Here is a 15,841-nt window from a genome sequence, read left to right as displayed (position 1 = left end):
TGGACAGATTTAAATTTTGGCACCAAAGAAAACATCACAGGAGCATTAAGTTTATTAAAATTTAAAAAAAAAATCAGATTTCTTTAAAAAACAAAAACCCAAACAAAACCAAAACAACCAGACAAAAAAAAAACAAAAACAACCCAAAACCAAAAACAAACAAACAAACACAACAGAAATGTGAACCTCGTGATGGTGCTAGATGAGAAGTCAGGGATCAACAGAGTAATAACGATACATAGCTTAGGTATGAATATCTGTACACAATGTTGTACCAATCCATCACATGGACATTGATATATTTCACTACATAAGTTAAAACTTAGACCAGCTGGTGGCGCTATAGGAAAGATTCTTCCTCTGGTGACCATGAATGTCTGTACAAGATGTAATGGCAATCGATCCAAGAGCTGTCTTTATCTGTATTTGTATTTGAATGATATTTCAGTCAGGACCAAAGTGGTGGGCTGACCAACCGACAGGTAGACTAATGGACATTGCCATCTCTTAAGTTATGATGCCAAACTGTTTATCAGTAGTAAGTCTTGTCTGTAAGATACTGTGCTACCTTACATACCACATGATGCTGACTCATTCAAGTTTTCAGTCTTTGGTCATTGTTTACTTTTGTTTAAAATAACTCGATTTAGTTACTAATGCCAAATGTATCCAAGTTTATGAAGGAGAGGAAACCCCTAACAAGTACAATCCTGACAGAAGAAAAAAAGACCACAGGATAAATATGCAAAAAGTCAAACTGTGGCTGGTTAATGAGTCTGTTGCCAGCGTGATGGCCAGTCCTTCTCTATCCAGCTCTGCAGCAGTCGCAGCACATCAATGCGCTGGTAGATGCGGCAAAGTTCGGTGAGCTCAGTGACCGTCTTCTGGTTGTAGCGCAGCAGGAACTCCTGGGTAGGACTGTGGGACAATGAGCCCTGGGTCCGGTGCTCCAGCAGGGTCAGTTCATCATAGCTCATCCCCCAACGACTCGCAAAGTTCTTCCAGTTTTTGATGGTGCAGTGGTTTGGATCAAGTTTGAGCCGCAGTAAGTCCAGGAGATCTTTGTCGTTCATGAGGTCGCTGATCTTGGGAGGAGGTGCCAGGCAGCACTTTTCACAGGGACTGTCCAGTAACTGCAGTTCTTTGGGGAAGTCTAAGCTCAGACATGGACAAGTAAGATAGCGTTAGACATGTGCATTACAAATTAGGTTTTCAAAATGACTCAACAAGGCTGACGATGCAAGGAACATATCTGGCAATGCGTCAGGCAAACAATCTACCATACATTAAACTAATTTTCATGTGTGATGATTTTGTAATAGTTTTGCTGTCATTAGGAGAATATATATATGTATATATATATATATATACCTGGTGAAGTAGATGTTGGGCAGGTGCATTCTTCAACATCTTCAACAGGCTATAAGAACAGACAAAACACAAATGATTATGGTTAGTAAATGATAAATGGACTGTATTTATATAGTCCTTTTTTAGTCTTCTGACTCAGATACTAAAAAAGGACACATTTCAACCTTCAACCATTAATACACTGCAGAGGCTGCCATGCAAGGTGTCAAACTGCTAAAGACACTTTGACATGCAGATGGGTGGAGCTGAGAATCAAACCACTGATCTTCCAATGAGTGAATGGCACGTTCCACCTCCGCAGCCACCCCAGTTAGTACCATCACAACCAGTGTATTGTTAATTTAGTCACCAATTTCCTCTCACACTTCAACACTAAAAAACCGTGTTAAATGTAATTTAATGTCACAATTTCAATGTATATCACTATACAGCACATTTTTCTGGAAAACGGTTAGATTAAAAAAACTACCTACAACAATAAACGCAGGTATTAATCACATTCATGTTGAAATCATATAAACAGCCACGTTGTGAATATGATAAAGTGGTTAAGGTGCTAACCACATGATTACAACAACCATGGTTCCATTCCTATCCTTTCTTGTATGTCATATCAACCCACCTCTCTTTCCCTGTCTGGTCTATCTCTCCACTGACTTTCAAATACAATTAAAAAATAAAATGCTGAAAAAATAATTAAACAAAAACTCATAACAATCCAATATAACCATACAGTAGTCCAACTGATTGATTTATAATAACAGCATAGCTAAATATTAGACATAGATAGACAAACCACATATCACCACATATCACTCCTGATGACATTTATCATTGCAGTGGCATTGTAAGTGCTACTTTTTGGCATTTTTTGGGTTAATGAAAAACTCAAACATGTATTTGTGCTGGTACTAATCCCTTCTTGCTTCGTACTAACAGTGTTCCTACCAAATCCAACCCAATGGGACATAAGCTGTACAGTCAAATGCAGTTTTTAATCCTTACATACTGTAGCTCTTTAAAAGTCATCATTGTGAGGTTTAAAACAAGTAGAGTTCACTAGATACTTAGACAACATTGTTTATTGGGCTTTTCTTTTTTAATGCAGAGAAACATTTAAGTTCAATCACTACACAGATAAGCAGTATTTAATTTTTCTGCACCTTCCACTTACAGCTGTAGGCTATGCTCACATTATATCAGATATTTTCTCTGTTTGAAAAAAAAAAGTTTGGTTTTAGCAGGTGCATATCTGTGTAAGTTATGTGTGTTTTCACTGGCTTCTGAAAGTTGAACAAGTCTCAACAAAAGCCACATTGCACACTTACAGTACATCAAGACCAGCCAGAGAAACAAGAAACTGCCCCTGCAGGGATGTATACATTTTACAGTGATGATAAGAAAGACTGGAATGGACAAATTCTTGCTTCTTCAATCACAGCTGCAAACTTTGCCTTCTTTATACTGTATGTTAATTTTCTACAATGCTACTGTATGTTTTACATATGTGCCTGACTGACATAGAGTGATGATAACATTCTTGCTGCTCCTGCATCTGTGTTCCTGCTCTGTTATTAGCTCACAGCTGCACTTCTCAGTTCAGTAGGACAAAACCACATCCTGTGTGATCACAATTACAAAGCACTCACAGGCGGTATGCTTCTGTCAAGGTTGCACAGACATCTTTAGATTGGTGATTTTAATAATAGATCATGATTCAGATAGTAGTAATCATTTGAACTGACTCCTGACCTCAAGCTGTGACCAGTGTGAATAATAATGTTGCTCTAGTGCCATTTATGGACAAAATGACATCAACTTTTCAGGATTGCCTAGAGTTTGATCTGCACAATACATTTAATAGTTGTAGTTCATGTCAAATAGGCCACACCTAGAAGAATCTGGTAACTGCTTACAGGTAAAGCATAAGTCTTATTAAATAATTCAATACATGGGACTACTAGTTTGTTGGAGTAGCATTGGAAGAACTGTACAGAACACGGGGGACAAAATTAGCCCGATTACAGGGAATTGTCTTTTGGCCAAGAAGTCCATGCCTCCCTCTTCAGTAGTAGATGAGCCCAATAATAAAGTTGATAACAAATGAAGGTGTTTTTTTGACTTATCCTAATTATATCTAATTTAGAGACAATGTAGCATAGCAAAAATCCTCAGACGAGGTACTGATATAATGAAATAGGAATATATTGACTTTCCCAGAGGCTAGATGTTTTCTTTTCTCAGACTTGACCATAGTAGTCCTACAGTTTCTCATACAGCCTACCTCTTACAGTCCCACACAGTGACGCAGGTTAAACATGCATGAGTGGTCAGTGTAAATGAGACAGTCATCTGTTCCAGCTTCTTAACCCTTCTCGTCAACCGGGTTGAAAGTGAGCAGGACACTGTTCGGCTATCAATTAGCTATCAATACATCCTGACAATGTTATTAGATTGACTTTAAAGAGAGACTGTAACTTTTGAAAAAAATAACATATCCTACTTCTTACAAATGAAAAGTTCAACTCAAAAGCAATAAAAAGCACTTCTGCACAAATTCAATACGCTCACAGGTTTCACTGCTACAGTCTTACTTGGTCTATTATGACCAGTAAGTTATGGTGGCTAATATTATTTAATGCTAGAAAACTGCTTGCTAACTGACATTTTCTGACTTAATGATTCTACACTTTTAATGCTACTTTAACCCCATGTTTTAGCAATTACAATTATTCTGTCACAGTCACTTAAAAATAATAAAACACATTTTCTAAAGCTTAGCAGTTTATGATGGCAGTGACAGGGCTGGGGGTAGAGCGGTCGTCCACCAATAGGAAGATTGGCAGTTTCCTCCTGATGAGCAGGTTAACAGAACTGAAATCAGCCCCAACTGTGAACACTTTTAAATCCAGGTTAAAAACATTTCTCCTGTGCTTATGATTGAGCTCTTTTAAATCACTTTACATTTTAATCTTTAAGTTGCACTCTGTGTCCTTTTAATGATTTTAAAGCTAATTTATAATTTTATGCTGCAACCTTATATTTAATGCTCTATTCTAGCATTTTATTTATGTCTTTCTATTTTTCTGTACTTTGTTTTTATTATGGGGGGGGGGGGGGGGGGGGTTAATTGTATGTTTTAATTGTGTGTGAAATGCGCTATATAAATAAAACTGCCTTGCCTTGCCTTAACACCCTGTGTGGTAGCTCCTGTCATCAGTGTATGAATGTGTGAATGTGACATGTAGTGTAAAAGCGCTTTGAGTGGTCAAAAAGACTAGAAAAGTATAAGTATATAAGCAAATGCTAAAACACTTAAGAAAGATATTGCTGACATTCCTAGCTGGTTTGATAACCTTGTGCTGATGTTACACTACATTATAGTCCCCATGTCCTAAACAAAGAGTATGAGTTGATGCCTTCAGGCAAAAGATATAGGCTTCCCACATGCAAACTAAATAGGTATAAGTTCTCTTTAGTACCATTATCGATCAAGATACTCAATAATAATAATAATAGTAATAATGTGTGACTCACATTGGGTAGCGACTCACATCATGTAATGACAGTATATATCACATATTTGCATTCAGGTAAAAGTTCAGTATTGTTGTGACAGTGAGAGATAAAAGTTAAACCACATTTCTAACAGACCTTCCTATGACATGGGGGGTGACCCAAGTACAATGAGTGGGTGAGTGACAAGTGTGTAAATGAAGTGAAGCTGAACTTCATTGGTTTACCTAGCTCTATGTACATTTTTGTGGTTGTATGTGAAAGGTGACAATGTTAACCCTATGAAATGTGGTAGCACTGACCTGCCTTATCCTGTCTGAGGAGGGGCTCAGGTATCCAGAGGGCATGGAGCTCAAGTGGAGTGTCACAGCGTCTGGTGGAGACACATTAGTGACATCACTGATGAACATGCTTAAACATTTTTGACAGCAATAGGAGACAGCCCAGAATGTATGTGCAGTATTCGTAATTCATTAAAAAATGGATTTCCTGCACAGGTCTTTGAAATGAAAAGCTTTTCAGTGGTTTAATGAACAGAACGTTTACACTGAAGATTATCTGATTAATGCATGAGGGATAAACTGACTTGCAAAGTGCTTAAGTTGATGGTTTTTAACGTTTTTTAACAGATCTGAGTGTGTAAGCTGATGCTGAGACAAGCGTTGGCGGAGGTGCTCTGTTTATTCACCACTTGACTTTTTTTCTAGTTTGTGCTTTTGGGATGTAAAGTTTCTTGTTTCTTTTAAATACATGTTTTTTCATCTGTAATTATTTACATGTAATTAATTTACAATTAATTACATGTTTTGCTTGTTATGCTCTCTCTCTCTCTCTCTCTCTCTCTCTCTCTCTCTCTCTCTCTCTCTCTCTCTCTCTCTCTCTCTCTCTTTACAGAGAATAATGTTGGGAGAGCTTTTTTTCTCCTTTTTTCTAAATGAAAAAAACCCCCAATAAGCATAGTCTGAAATATAAATAAGTGATTTGAAATATTAAGGAATGAAAACAGTATCTCTAATAAGGTGAAAACTACAGAGTGGTTAGTGTGACTGCACTGATGGAAATGAATACTGTGGAAATGCACATTTTTTCTATATTCAGCATGTAAGCCATGATAGTAAATGGAATTCCAACCTCCAAAAAACCTGATTAGCCTTTATTTATCCACGCTGACCACTGTGCCATTATTTAAATACCGCCTTTTACTGAAGAATTTAGGGGTATGTTTAATACAGTTCGTAAAAAGGACCACTGGTTTGACTTTCTTACTTACCATGAGGATCTGTCACTTGCACTGGATAATTGGCCTCTAAGGACTGTGGAGCAGACAGAGACAGACAAGATAATATTAGAAAGTTAAATAAATGAAGCTAAAGACAGAAACCTGAGAAAGCTGAGTTTTTGTGGGAGCTCTATATCCAGCCTCTACATGGGACTGAGGCAACATTCAATACAAAGTCTGTAACTGTGGAAGAAAATGACTCTGTTGTGTGCAAAGACAGGCAACAGCTTGCTACAACTTGTTCCACAATGAGCCCTTGGGCGCTAGCAATCACAGCACAGCATGTTCAGTTATGGTACATTTCTTAGCAGATTATTGTAAGACTCTTCTTTTTAAGGAGGAACAATGACAAATCAGCAACAAAGCAAACTGGAAACAAGACAAGTTGAGACAATGACACAGTCAAACAAACACGGCAGGAGAAAAGAATAAATCAAAAATAAAATGGTGCTCACGAATTCTGCCACGAAGCTGGTTGTGTCTGTATCCTCCACAGGTTCAGAGCTGATTCTGTCTGCAATCACAAAGGAACAAGTTTCACTATGGTGTATGAAATACCCCGCCTCACTTCCCACTGCAGAGTTGCACAGAAAAACCACATCCTCAACCCAATGGGTACATTCTAAAATGTGACGTAGTTCGGACATGTAAATATAGAGAGTAATGCGCAGAGACTTTATTTTTGTCAAATAAAGAAGTGTGAAGGCGTGAGTGTGTGAGGTTAGGTGTGTTCACCCTCCTTTTTGTCCTAGAATAAAGCAGACCAACTTGTAACAGTGCACAAAAATTTCACAGAAACAATAAAAATATTGTTCAGCAACAAGATGGAAAACTCTTAAATCAAATACCCTCAAGACTGAAAAGGAATATTTCTTTTAACGAGCACAGTCAGGATTGAGTTAGGAGAGCAGCACAAAGGCAGCTTTTCTACTCTAGAAAATACCTGTGAGCCTCCATCTGTCTACGTCACTGTGAAGCCATTGTATCCAAAGGGCTCCAACTAAAGAAACGCTCTGGCCTTTCTAGGGTTACACTCTATGACGATGACACTTTCATTTGCATGGGAAACTAGAATTAGGGATTAAGTGATCAGGTGTAAGCAGTCTGTATCCTACATGCAGCTTTTAAGGAGTAGTTCACCTGAGAGGGAGCAGTCATGTATGTAGGTCACACACTGATTGTAACCTGCCTCTACAGTTTTCATCTCTTTTTTTCTTTTTTTTTTTTTGCACCTGACAAAAGATCTATCGGGGTTGAAATGTTGTGTTGGTTTGTAAGTTTTTATCACTCACATCTCCCTGCTTTAAAACACTGTGTCATATGAATTTGATTTCCTTTCTTAAACACTAATGTAAGATTTTAGCAAAAGATATCATACTTTCAGTTTCCAAAAACATACACATTCTTACTGTCAACAAGTGACGTGCAAAACTCATAACCAACCAATAAACGGTTATACTAGCAAGTGTTGTGTGTGTATCAAGCCTGATATATTAAACATATCAATGAGTCACACACACACACACACACACACACACACAAATACAGACACACACTGTCCTGCTGCCAGAAATACTCTCTAAAGCATCAAAATGTGGATTCATCTGCTGCTATAAATAGCCCCAAAACAAATGAGCTATTTCTTCCTGTTTGAGTAAGATTTTCAATAAGAAAACCACAGAATAACACCAGACTTATCCTTTAATTGCAATTCAAACTGTAGTAGTTGTTGATATTTCTGTATCGTGCAGTATATTACAAATGTCTGAGGAGAGAAATAAGAGTCGTTAGTAACTCACATTAGTAACCCACACACATGAGCAACCTATTACACACGCAACTACTAACTCTTCAAACACACACACACACACACACACCTATCCTTATAAGGGAATTACATTGACTTCCATTCAGGATTTGGTCCCATGAGGACTACTGGTCCCAACAAGGTCAGTGTTTGTATTGGCAAGTGTTCCAGTGAGGTTGCAATCACACACACATACACACATAAATTATTCTGCATAAGATCTGATGACACCTAGACATAAACAGCATACACACTAGGGCTAGGTGATAGAATCAAATATCACCATACGTTTGACCAAATCACTCCATATCAATATTGTGACCATATTGTAGACATGACTATTGGTGCTTTTACTAAATATTTACACAATGAGATGTTTGATAAATAATCATCAGTAATGTGGAAATAATGACAGAGTGGATAAAGCAGATAACAGAACAGTCTGTTAAGCTCAGAAAATGATTGATTTTTACTGTCATGCAGCCTTTAAAAGCAGGAAAATACACTTATTCCATATCACCGTATTATGACATCCAAAATCTAAAATGATATCTATAAAATATCACAGTATTGATATAATATTGATGTGTTGGCCAGCCCTAATACACAACAAAAACAATAAAAACAAATAAAGAATACATATACAAAACATGTAGAAGCACTGTGAGGTATGGCATCATAACTATAAGAGAAGGAGCTCAATCCACAGTACACTGTTGGCCTAACAGTGGTGTTTCCAGTGTATAGTGCATAGTTCTGCATTTCCTGGTATTTATTGCATGCACTTCAACTGTCGTGTCTAGCAGTGTCTAGCGCCAAAGATGGTGACAGCCAGTGTAATCTATTAAAGGGGAAATGATAGGTAAATTCCAATCACCACAGCTTCTGTATACCAGCCCACACAAGTCTAGTAGGAAACTCTGCTTAACTTCCATGTTGCTTTCAGACTCTCTCTGGACTTGACTGACCATTTTCCAAAGCATATGATGAATCGGATGATGATCCCAAAATCAACTGTGCTATAGTAAAATGTTTATATTCTTGTCATTTTGGACCTAAGCATAGCCTTGGATAGTGTTGATAACATTCTCATTGAACAAAAAAATGGGTATGGGTCTGCAGGTGAAACTCTGAGCTGGGACAATCTGACTCAGACTGCAACTCTGTCATTTCAATTAAAAGCATAACATCATCTATAAAGAACCACATGTAATGTGAAGTGCCACAAGGTTCTGATTACTTTTCAGTCTTCATATGTCACCACTAGGGCTCTATGTCTGTAAACAAGGTCAACGCCACCTCCATCTTGATAAAACACAACCCTATCAGCAGACAATATTGTGGTCAAAGCAAATAAAGTATGGTTAAGCTATGTTTAGGATTTGGCTAAAAAGGTGCAAAAAATGGTCAAAAGTAATGAAAAGACAAATATTTCATTGCAGGTTTAAGAAGATAGATTAATTCAAGTTTGTTCTTTGAAAGTTGGGTATATTACATGTTCATCCACCACCTTGACTTCCGAGTCCTTACTTTACTCTTGCCACATAAAGGGCAAACTACTTCCTGTGTTGGTGCTCAAATCTCATCGGTACAGTCATTACAGTACTTATTTAGACATTTGTCCACTGTTAATAGTCAAATCTCAAATGTCCTTAAATGCATTGAGAAAGCAAGGTTTCAAATCTGTCCCTGCATGCAATAGCAGTAACACTTGAATATAAACCAATGGCTGCATTTAAAGCAAAACTAACTAAAATATGTTTGCATTATGTACTTTGTGTGTAAAATATAGGTGATTTGTACTTAATCAGCTAAAAGTTAACATTGAACCCCCTGGGAGGTATTCCCCTTTAAACACAGAGTAGCAAGTATTAGGAGTTAAAGCCAGTCACCCAATTATCAAGTGTAAGTCGAACCCCAGATCAGTTGAGCATTGTTTCTCCCTCTCTAGGAATGCAAGGGCATGTAACTGCACGCTCTGGATAAAGTTCAAGAGATGAAATATAAACCACATCATAATACATTGCTTAGGGGCCATAATTCCACGCAGGTGAACCCATCTTGTCTCCATTTTGACCACCCATGTCTCCTATGAAAGGATAAAGTGCCGTTTCTAAGCAGCCTGTGTGTGTAGTGGGGCCGCTTGCTTTTGTCGTGAGTTTGTTTCCACGCATGACTGAAGGTGAATGGCATGTCAATACCTGACCCAGGCCGCGGCACAGTCTAGACTGAGAGCAGCAACACATTGTACACACCTATGTATGTACAATCTTAGCTGATGGTGGGTGGTAAGCATGTCTCTCTCACTGTGTTTGTGTGTATTCTGGTGATGCACAGGATTTAACTGTTATATTCCTGCTTATACTACCTGCAGTACTTCAAATTCAGTACTTTTTAACAGCTTAATGCAGTAAAGTACCTCTAGTGGGTAACTTGGCCTTAAAGGAATACTTGGGGGAAATGATGCTCATTTGCTTGTGTGTGTCACAAAAAGTTCAGTTAGGAATATAGTGTATGTGTCTGTACGCCTCCACAAAGAGAGATGTAAAAACAACAGTTTGTGGTTTCAGCAGGAGTTGGAAATCTTTCTTCAAGAGCAGAGTGCTATATTACAGAATGTCTTCACCGATCTTTCCTGTGCTGTGTAGTAACAGATGCGGCACAATAAAAAGCTGGAGGAGTTGATCAAGCTTCCACTAACAATGGACTGCAAGGTGATTTTCTTGCCGCATCACATGACTACACACTGGGCAGTTTTCCTATGCATGATCATTAGAAGAGAGCTGTAATAAAATGGCAAACACATTTTTCTTAGCATCAGCAACACTGTGAAATAACGGTCTTAACAGAATTTGATCCATTCTGCCAAATAACATTTGGTAAGTCTAGAAGAGCCACATGCTTAAATGACTTTATCCCATTCATGTGAGCCGGCTCTGACAGTGCAAGTTTCAGAGGCTCCTGTTCGGCTAGAGACAGACTCTAACGAGAATGCTCTGTGGGCCAAAACCGACACAGGTGTCAGGAAGAGACTTTCTTTTTGGTATATTTGCCTAATGAGAAATCTTCATAGTAATGAATATGGTGCCATCTTTGAATGTAGTGGCCTATCCACTTCATACATCCACAGGATGGATCAAATGTGTTCTTCAACCAATAGCTCCACCATGCAATGACAAATTGTTGTTTTCATGTTTCTGTTTCAGCAACATCTCTTTCCAGAAAAAAAAGTCCTCATTCCTGTGGATAATCCCTAGACAGACACTGAACAATTTCAGTTGGAACTACTTTCTACCAAAGAAATAGTCCCTTCAAAATCAGCTTTTAATGACTAATCTAATAGCTGGCCATAGGGCAGCTATTGAAAATCAGCCTTTGGCAAGCACTGACACATTTACATTGATGTCCATTGTCCCTGTAAAAAAACTAAATGTCATTTAGCTGCACTGTATTGAGGTGGAGGCGGTGATCTCAGAAACAGATCTCTCAAAACGTAGAAAAATTGAAACCAAAATGATCTGCATGATGGAAACAATGAGAGAAAACATGAACCAACCTTTTTAAACACAGACAGAGCCTGCAGAAAATACTTCTTTTAAGCTTTAGTGGACAGATCAACTTTAAATCAATCATATATTTTTAATCACCACCCTCTCTACAAACCCATATTAGTCTGACTGTAAACCTGAAGCTGTTTAAACTGAAATAAAACTCCATACTCTGGCTCAGTTTATAGATTTACACAAGGTCTGCCATAAATTACAGTTTAGTATTGGAACTACAGCGTATACTTGGATCATATAGGATTGCAGACAAACAGCCATTAACCCACACTGTGACTAAACACGTGTTCATTATCCTGTGCCAAACACAGAGTGTGTGTGTGAAAGTAGTGTAGGGTAACTGCCCATAGGAAAAACAAGGGTGGCCACACTTGAATGTAAAGGAAATAAAACGTGCAGCCAGGTGTGAATGTGTGTTCACATATGTTTGCTTCTGTGGTGAGACAACAGGTGTATAACATTCACCTGGCTCTCATCCATAATAACTAGAACAGTGATGATTCCACTGCTGTTGGTTGTCTGAAAATGAGACTGAAAACGAGAGAGAAAGTGATGTATCATCAGAGCGTCGTGAATGTGTCATTTTGTATGACTCATATATATTATACATAGACAATGCTGAAGTGAGGGGAAAATAAAGCACCCTAGATATTATTTATAAACTGATATAAGGACAGTACATTACTTGAATCAATTATAATGTGTCCTATGACATATTTCATATTACTAAAGCTGTGTTATAGTTGTTTAGAAATACATTAACAAACACTTATAGCTGCTACAAACTACATTATAGTGTGTTAGAAACCATTTAAATGTTTATAGTCTGATTAAATAAAGGGAAGTTAAAGTAAAGTTCTAGCTGTTGTAGCACAGCTGTACTGTAGAATAGGAAGTATGATCCAGAGTCATATTTCTAAGAATTTAGGGCAGTTAATGACATAAGGAAGATTTTTCATTTTATGATAACATACATTTTTAGATATTTTAGTTCCAGAATAAACATCTTAAAGTTGGATTGCTTTGAGGCAAAAAATGTAGAATTCACCTTCACGATTAGAGTACATATGTGGCAATATGGAGATAGGTTTGAAACAGCATTTACACCATATGTTTGAAAATAATAATAAAAAAACACAGATAGTATTATTGATAAGTGAAATAAATTCAAACAGTCTGTACAGGTACACTGACTGCATATAAAAACTGACTAAAAAAAAGGCTCCAGTGATATATTTGCACAAATTATGAGGCAAAAAAAAAAATCTTTAGCCTCTGAATTATTTAGTGGGTCATCAGTAAAAAATAAAATAAAGGTTTTTGACCTCAGTCCTCTGAAACCCTGTCTACAGCATGGTTGTCAGGTTACAAATCCTTTTATTGATCCTCCATTCACCATAATACTTCCTTTGTCTTTTCAGCCCTCTAGTTAGATCATTAATAGCAGTGGTGGACACAGGCTGTCAGAGGGGCAGGGGCGAACAAATGTAAAGGGGCACCTGAGATACATTTAATGGCCCCCATCAGCAGAAAACAATGCATGCAAGGTTACGTCATCAATTTAGATGAATTAGTTAGATGTTTTGAGGAGTCTTGTCTTGAAGTGAGAAGCAAGATTGGTAAAAATGTTTGGTTGTGACTTTGTAAATATTAATAACCTGTTTATGGTCACTTGGGATGTTCCTCTTAATGGACAACAGCCGGAGATCTGATAGCCTTCCTTCTCCACATCTGTTCCTAAACTAGGTCTTCAGTCTGGAAAATTATTGCTTGACTGATGCAGTTGTAACTACCATGTTAGCATTTACTTCAACGAATTTCGTCAACTTTGGACAGACTGTGGCCATGTCATTTTCTATAAGGCACATAAGGATAACTTGGTCATGGCTGGTAGGCAGAGCATAAGAAGAGTGGGACACCTTAAGTTTGGTGACAATAAGGGTTGGGCAGCTCTAATGCCTTCTGAGTACCATGGGGTGTTCAAGCACTGACATCAGCACTAAAACTCCACTAACCCTCCTGGCTTGGTCATGTAGGTTCTGACCCATACTGAGAACGTTTACACCTCTCTCTTATTGTCTGGTAGCAGGGTCACTCAAAATGTTCTCTTCCACATTTCGCAACAGTTCTAATACATTTTAAAACATGCCTTCTGGGCATCCCTTTAATTTCTAACAGCTAATGCCTAAAGGTACCTTTACCTCTCTCATCTCCTCCCTTTGCTGCCTCTAGCTGCATTATTTTGCTGATCCCTTTGTATCGTCTTCAATTTTCTGTCTCCTCTTGGCATTCTGTAATCACAGGGTAACCTAATGCTAATCTCCCTCTCTACAAGTGCAAGTTAATCCAAGATAAAGGGCTGTTTGAATAAAGAATACTCTAATGATTTCCTTTAAAGGTTTTACTATACCACAAGGCTGATTTTACAGTTTGTAGCAAATATTTAGTACAGAGGTGGCTTAGTATGGATCCAGTGAGCTACTATCCATCTAGCTACTATCCAAAGCTCTATAACATGCTTTGGACAGCACTAAACATAAAACCAACTTAGAATATACTGTCTACAAACATTAGTGATGTATCCTTAATAAAAATGTATTCCATACACTTGTTTCAGTTCAAGCCTCACTATGTGATACACATCAACACATTGTAGTCTCTAAGTTACAGCTTTAACTTTAGAGTTGACTGCACTGGAACATAGTGTGAACAAACTAGTGAGTAATACTGGACCACAATCAACTGAACGGAAGAACGTCAGCATGGTTTTAAGGGTGCTTCATCTTCCTAATAGTCAGCCTACATAAAGGATGTATTCATTTCTACCATAATGACCAGTTTACATCATCATAAAGGCACTGGAGGGTCACTTCAACATGTTTGTCTACCGTACAGTACACCCATTTGTACACCCATTTTTGCTTTAAAGGGCACCCAGCTCTGTACTTCAGCATGTTAAGACCCTAAACAGCACTTTTCCCCATTTTTTCCCTTTTTGTTCACTATCAGGATACCCATACAGGAGGGCACCCATGAGGACACTGTATTCCAGATTGCCACCTATAGAAGCACCCTGTAGGGCATTTCATTCTGCTTTGCATTGGGGGTGGGGGAAATTAGGAGTTATACAAGTTTAAAGGTTATATAAGAATCTTACAGTGCAAAAGAAAGGGTGTAAGGACCAGCCAAAAGGACTTTTTCACAACCTGGCAATGCAAATGTTCTCAATAATGGAATGGAGCTGCTCTATAAATTATTAGTAGGGGTTTATTAACCATTTAATTTAAATACAATAAACCTGGAGTGGAATGCTCTATGTACAAACACTCTCCATACAAGTACTACAAAATAATTAAGCTATCATTGGCTCCAATCTGTTCCCAGATGAGTCTAATTGACAGTAAAATACAATGGATTTAAAGGTAAGGCAGTTCTAACTCTTAAGACACTGGCACTGATATGAATGAGTTAAAAAAACAAACAACCTGCACTCTGCTTCCAATGAATCCACCACCAGATCTACTGAAAGATATTAACCCTTTCATGTGTCTCACAGGATGGATGAAGCTCACACTTACACCAACAACAAACAACATATGTTAGCATGTGAAGGGCCATTGGGGTTTCCAACATTAGAGGGATTTTTTTTAAATTATGGAAACTTCTAAACTGTAGTGAGAAACATCTAACCACGAACCACCACCGTCTGACTCCCCCCCAAAGTGAATTCCATTGAAGTACATTGTTCTGAAGAAAGGATATAATCATTTAAATCATATAAACAATATTCCAAATAGTACAAATGGAATGATATTTATTATATCTATTTTTGGCATTAAAATAAAAGCAGTGCTCAGTTTCAGTTTACTCACGATATATAAACGAAATGATAATTACAACATATAAATGGATCTACTGTAAACTCACTGATGTTGCTTCAGAATGAAGGAATACAACATTACACTATTCAATATTTTGACTTACCAAATGGTTCCTTACACGCCCTCAAACTGCTCATTTTTGAACCCGTGAAGTCTCCCATGCAGGGAAATGTATGAGGACGGGATGTAAAGAGTCTCTGTGTTATGAAAGAGTGAAAAACAGACAGTAATTCCTCTACTCTGAAAAGGGGGGGAAGAGAAAGCGCCAGTGCCAGCCCCGCGGCGGCGGCTCACACTAATGAAACACCTTCACTGATGAAAAGGTAGCAGGATTAAATGTTGTCTTCGCGGTACCCTCGGAAATTCTAACTCTCCATATCGGAAGTCGGTCACAGAATGGTCAACCACATGACAAAGTATGAGC

At 37.9% G+C, this 15,841-nt stretch overlaps 1 protein-coding gene across 1 annotated transcript; it reads right to left on the bottom strand.

Annotated features, from left to right (window-relative positions):
* Nucleotides 1-619: 619 nt before the first annotated feature.
* Nucleotides 620-15,634, bottom strand: edaradd (EDAR-associated death domain). Its single transcript, XM_053333176.1, has 6 exons — nucleotides 15,521-15,634; nucleotides 6,622-6,680; nucleotides 6,158-6,200; nucleotides 5,190-5,260; nucleotides 1,372-1,420; nucleotides 620-1,153 (listed from the first exon to the last, which is right to left on the bottom strand). Exons 1-6 carry the CDS (start codon nucleotides 15,576-15,578, stop codon nucleotides 768-770), a joined length of 666 nt encoding a protein of 221 aa, XP_053189151.1. The 5' UTR covers nucleotides 15,579-15,634; the 3' UTR covers nucleotides 620-767.
* Between the last annotated feature and the right edge of the window lie 207 nt (nucleotides 15,635-15,841).

The sequence above is a fragment of the Scomber japonicus genome, chromosome 14 (genome assembly GCF_027409825.1).
Source record: "Scomber japonicus isolate fScoJap1 chromosome 14, fScoJap1.pri, whole genome shotgun sequence".
NCBI classification, from domain to species: domain Eukaryota; kingdom Metazoa; phylum Chordata; class Actinopteri; order Scombriformes; family Scombridae; genus Scomber; species Scomber japonicus.
This window is presented reverse-complemented; position numbering and strand designations above follow the sequence as displayed.

Coding starts and splice junctions, on each gene's coding strand:
- edaradd (XM_053333176.1), bottom strand. CDS start 15,578: ATGGGAGACTTCACGGGTTCAAAAATGAGCAGTTTGAGGGCGTGTAAG. Junction 6,681..15,520: donor GGCGTGTAAGGAACCATTTG/GTAAGTCAAAAT, acceptor TTGTGATTGCAG/ACAGAATCAGCTCTGAACCT. Junction 1,421..5,189: donor CCTCAGACAGGATAAGGCAG/GTCAGTGCTACC, acceptor CTGTTCTTATAG/CCTGTTGAAGATGTTGAAGA.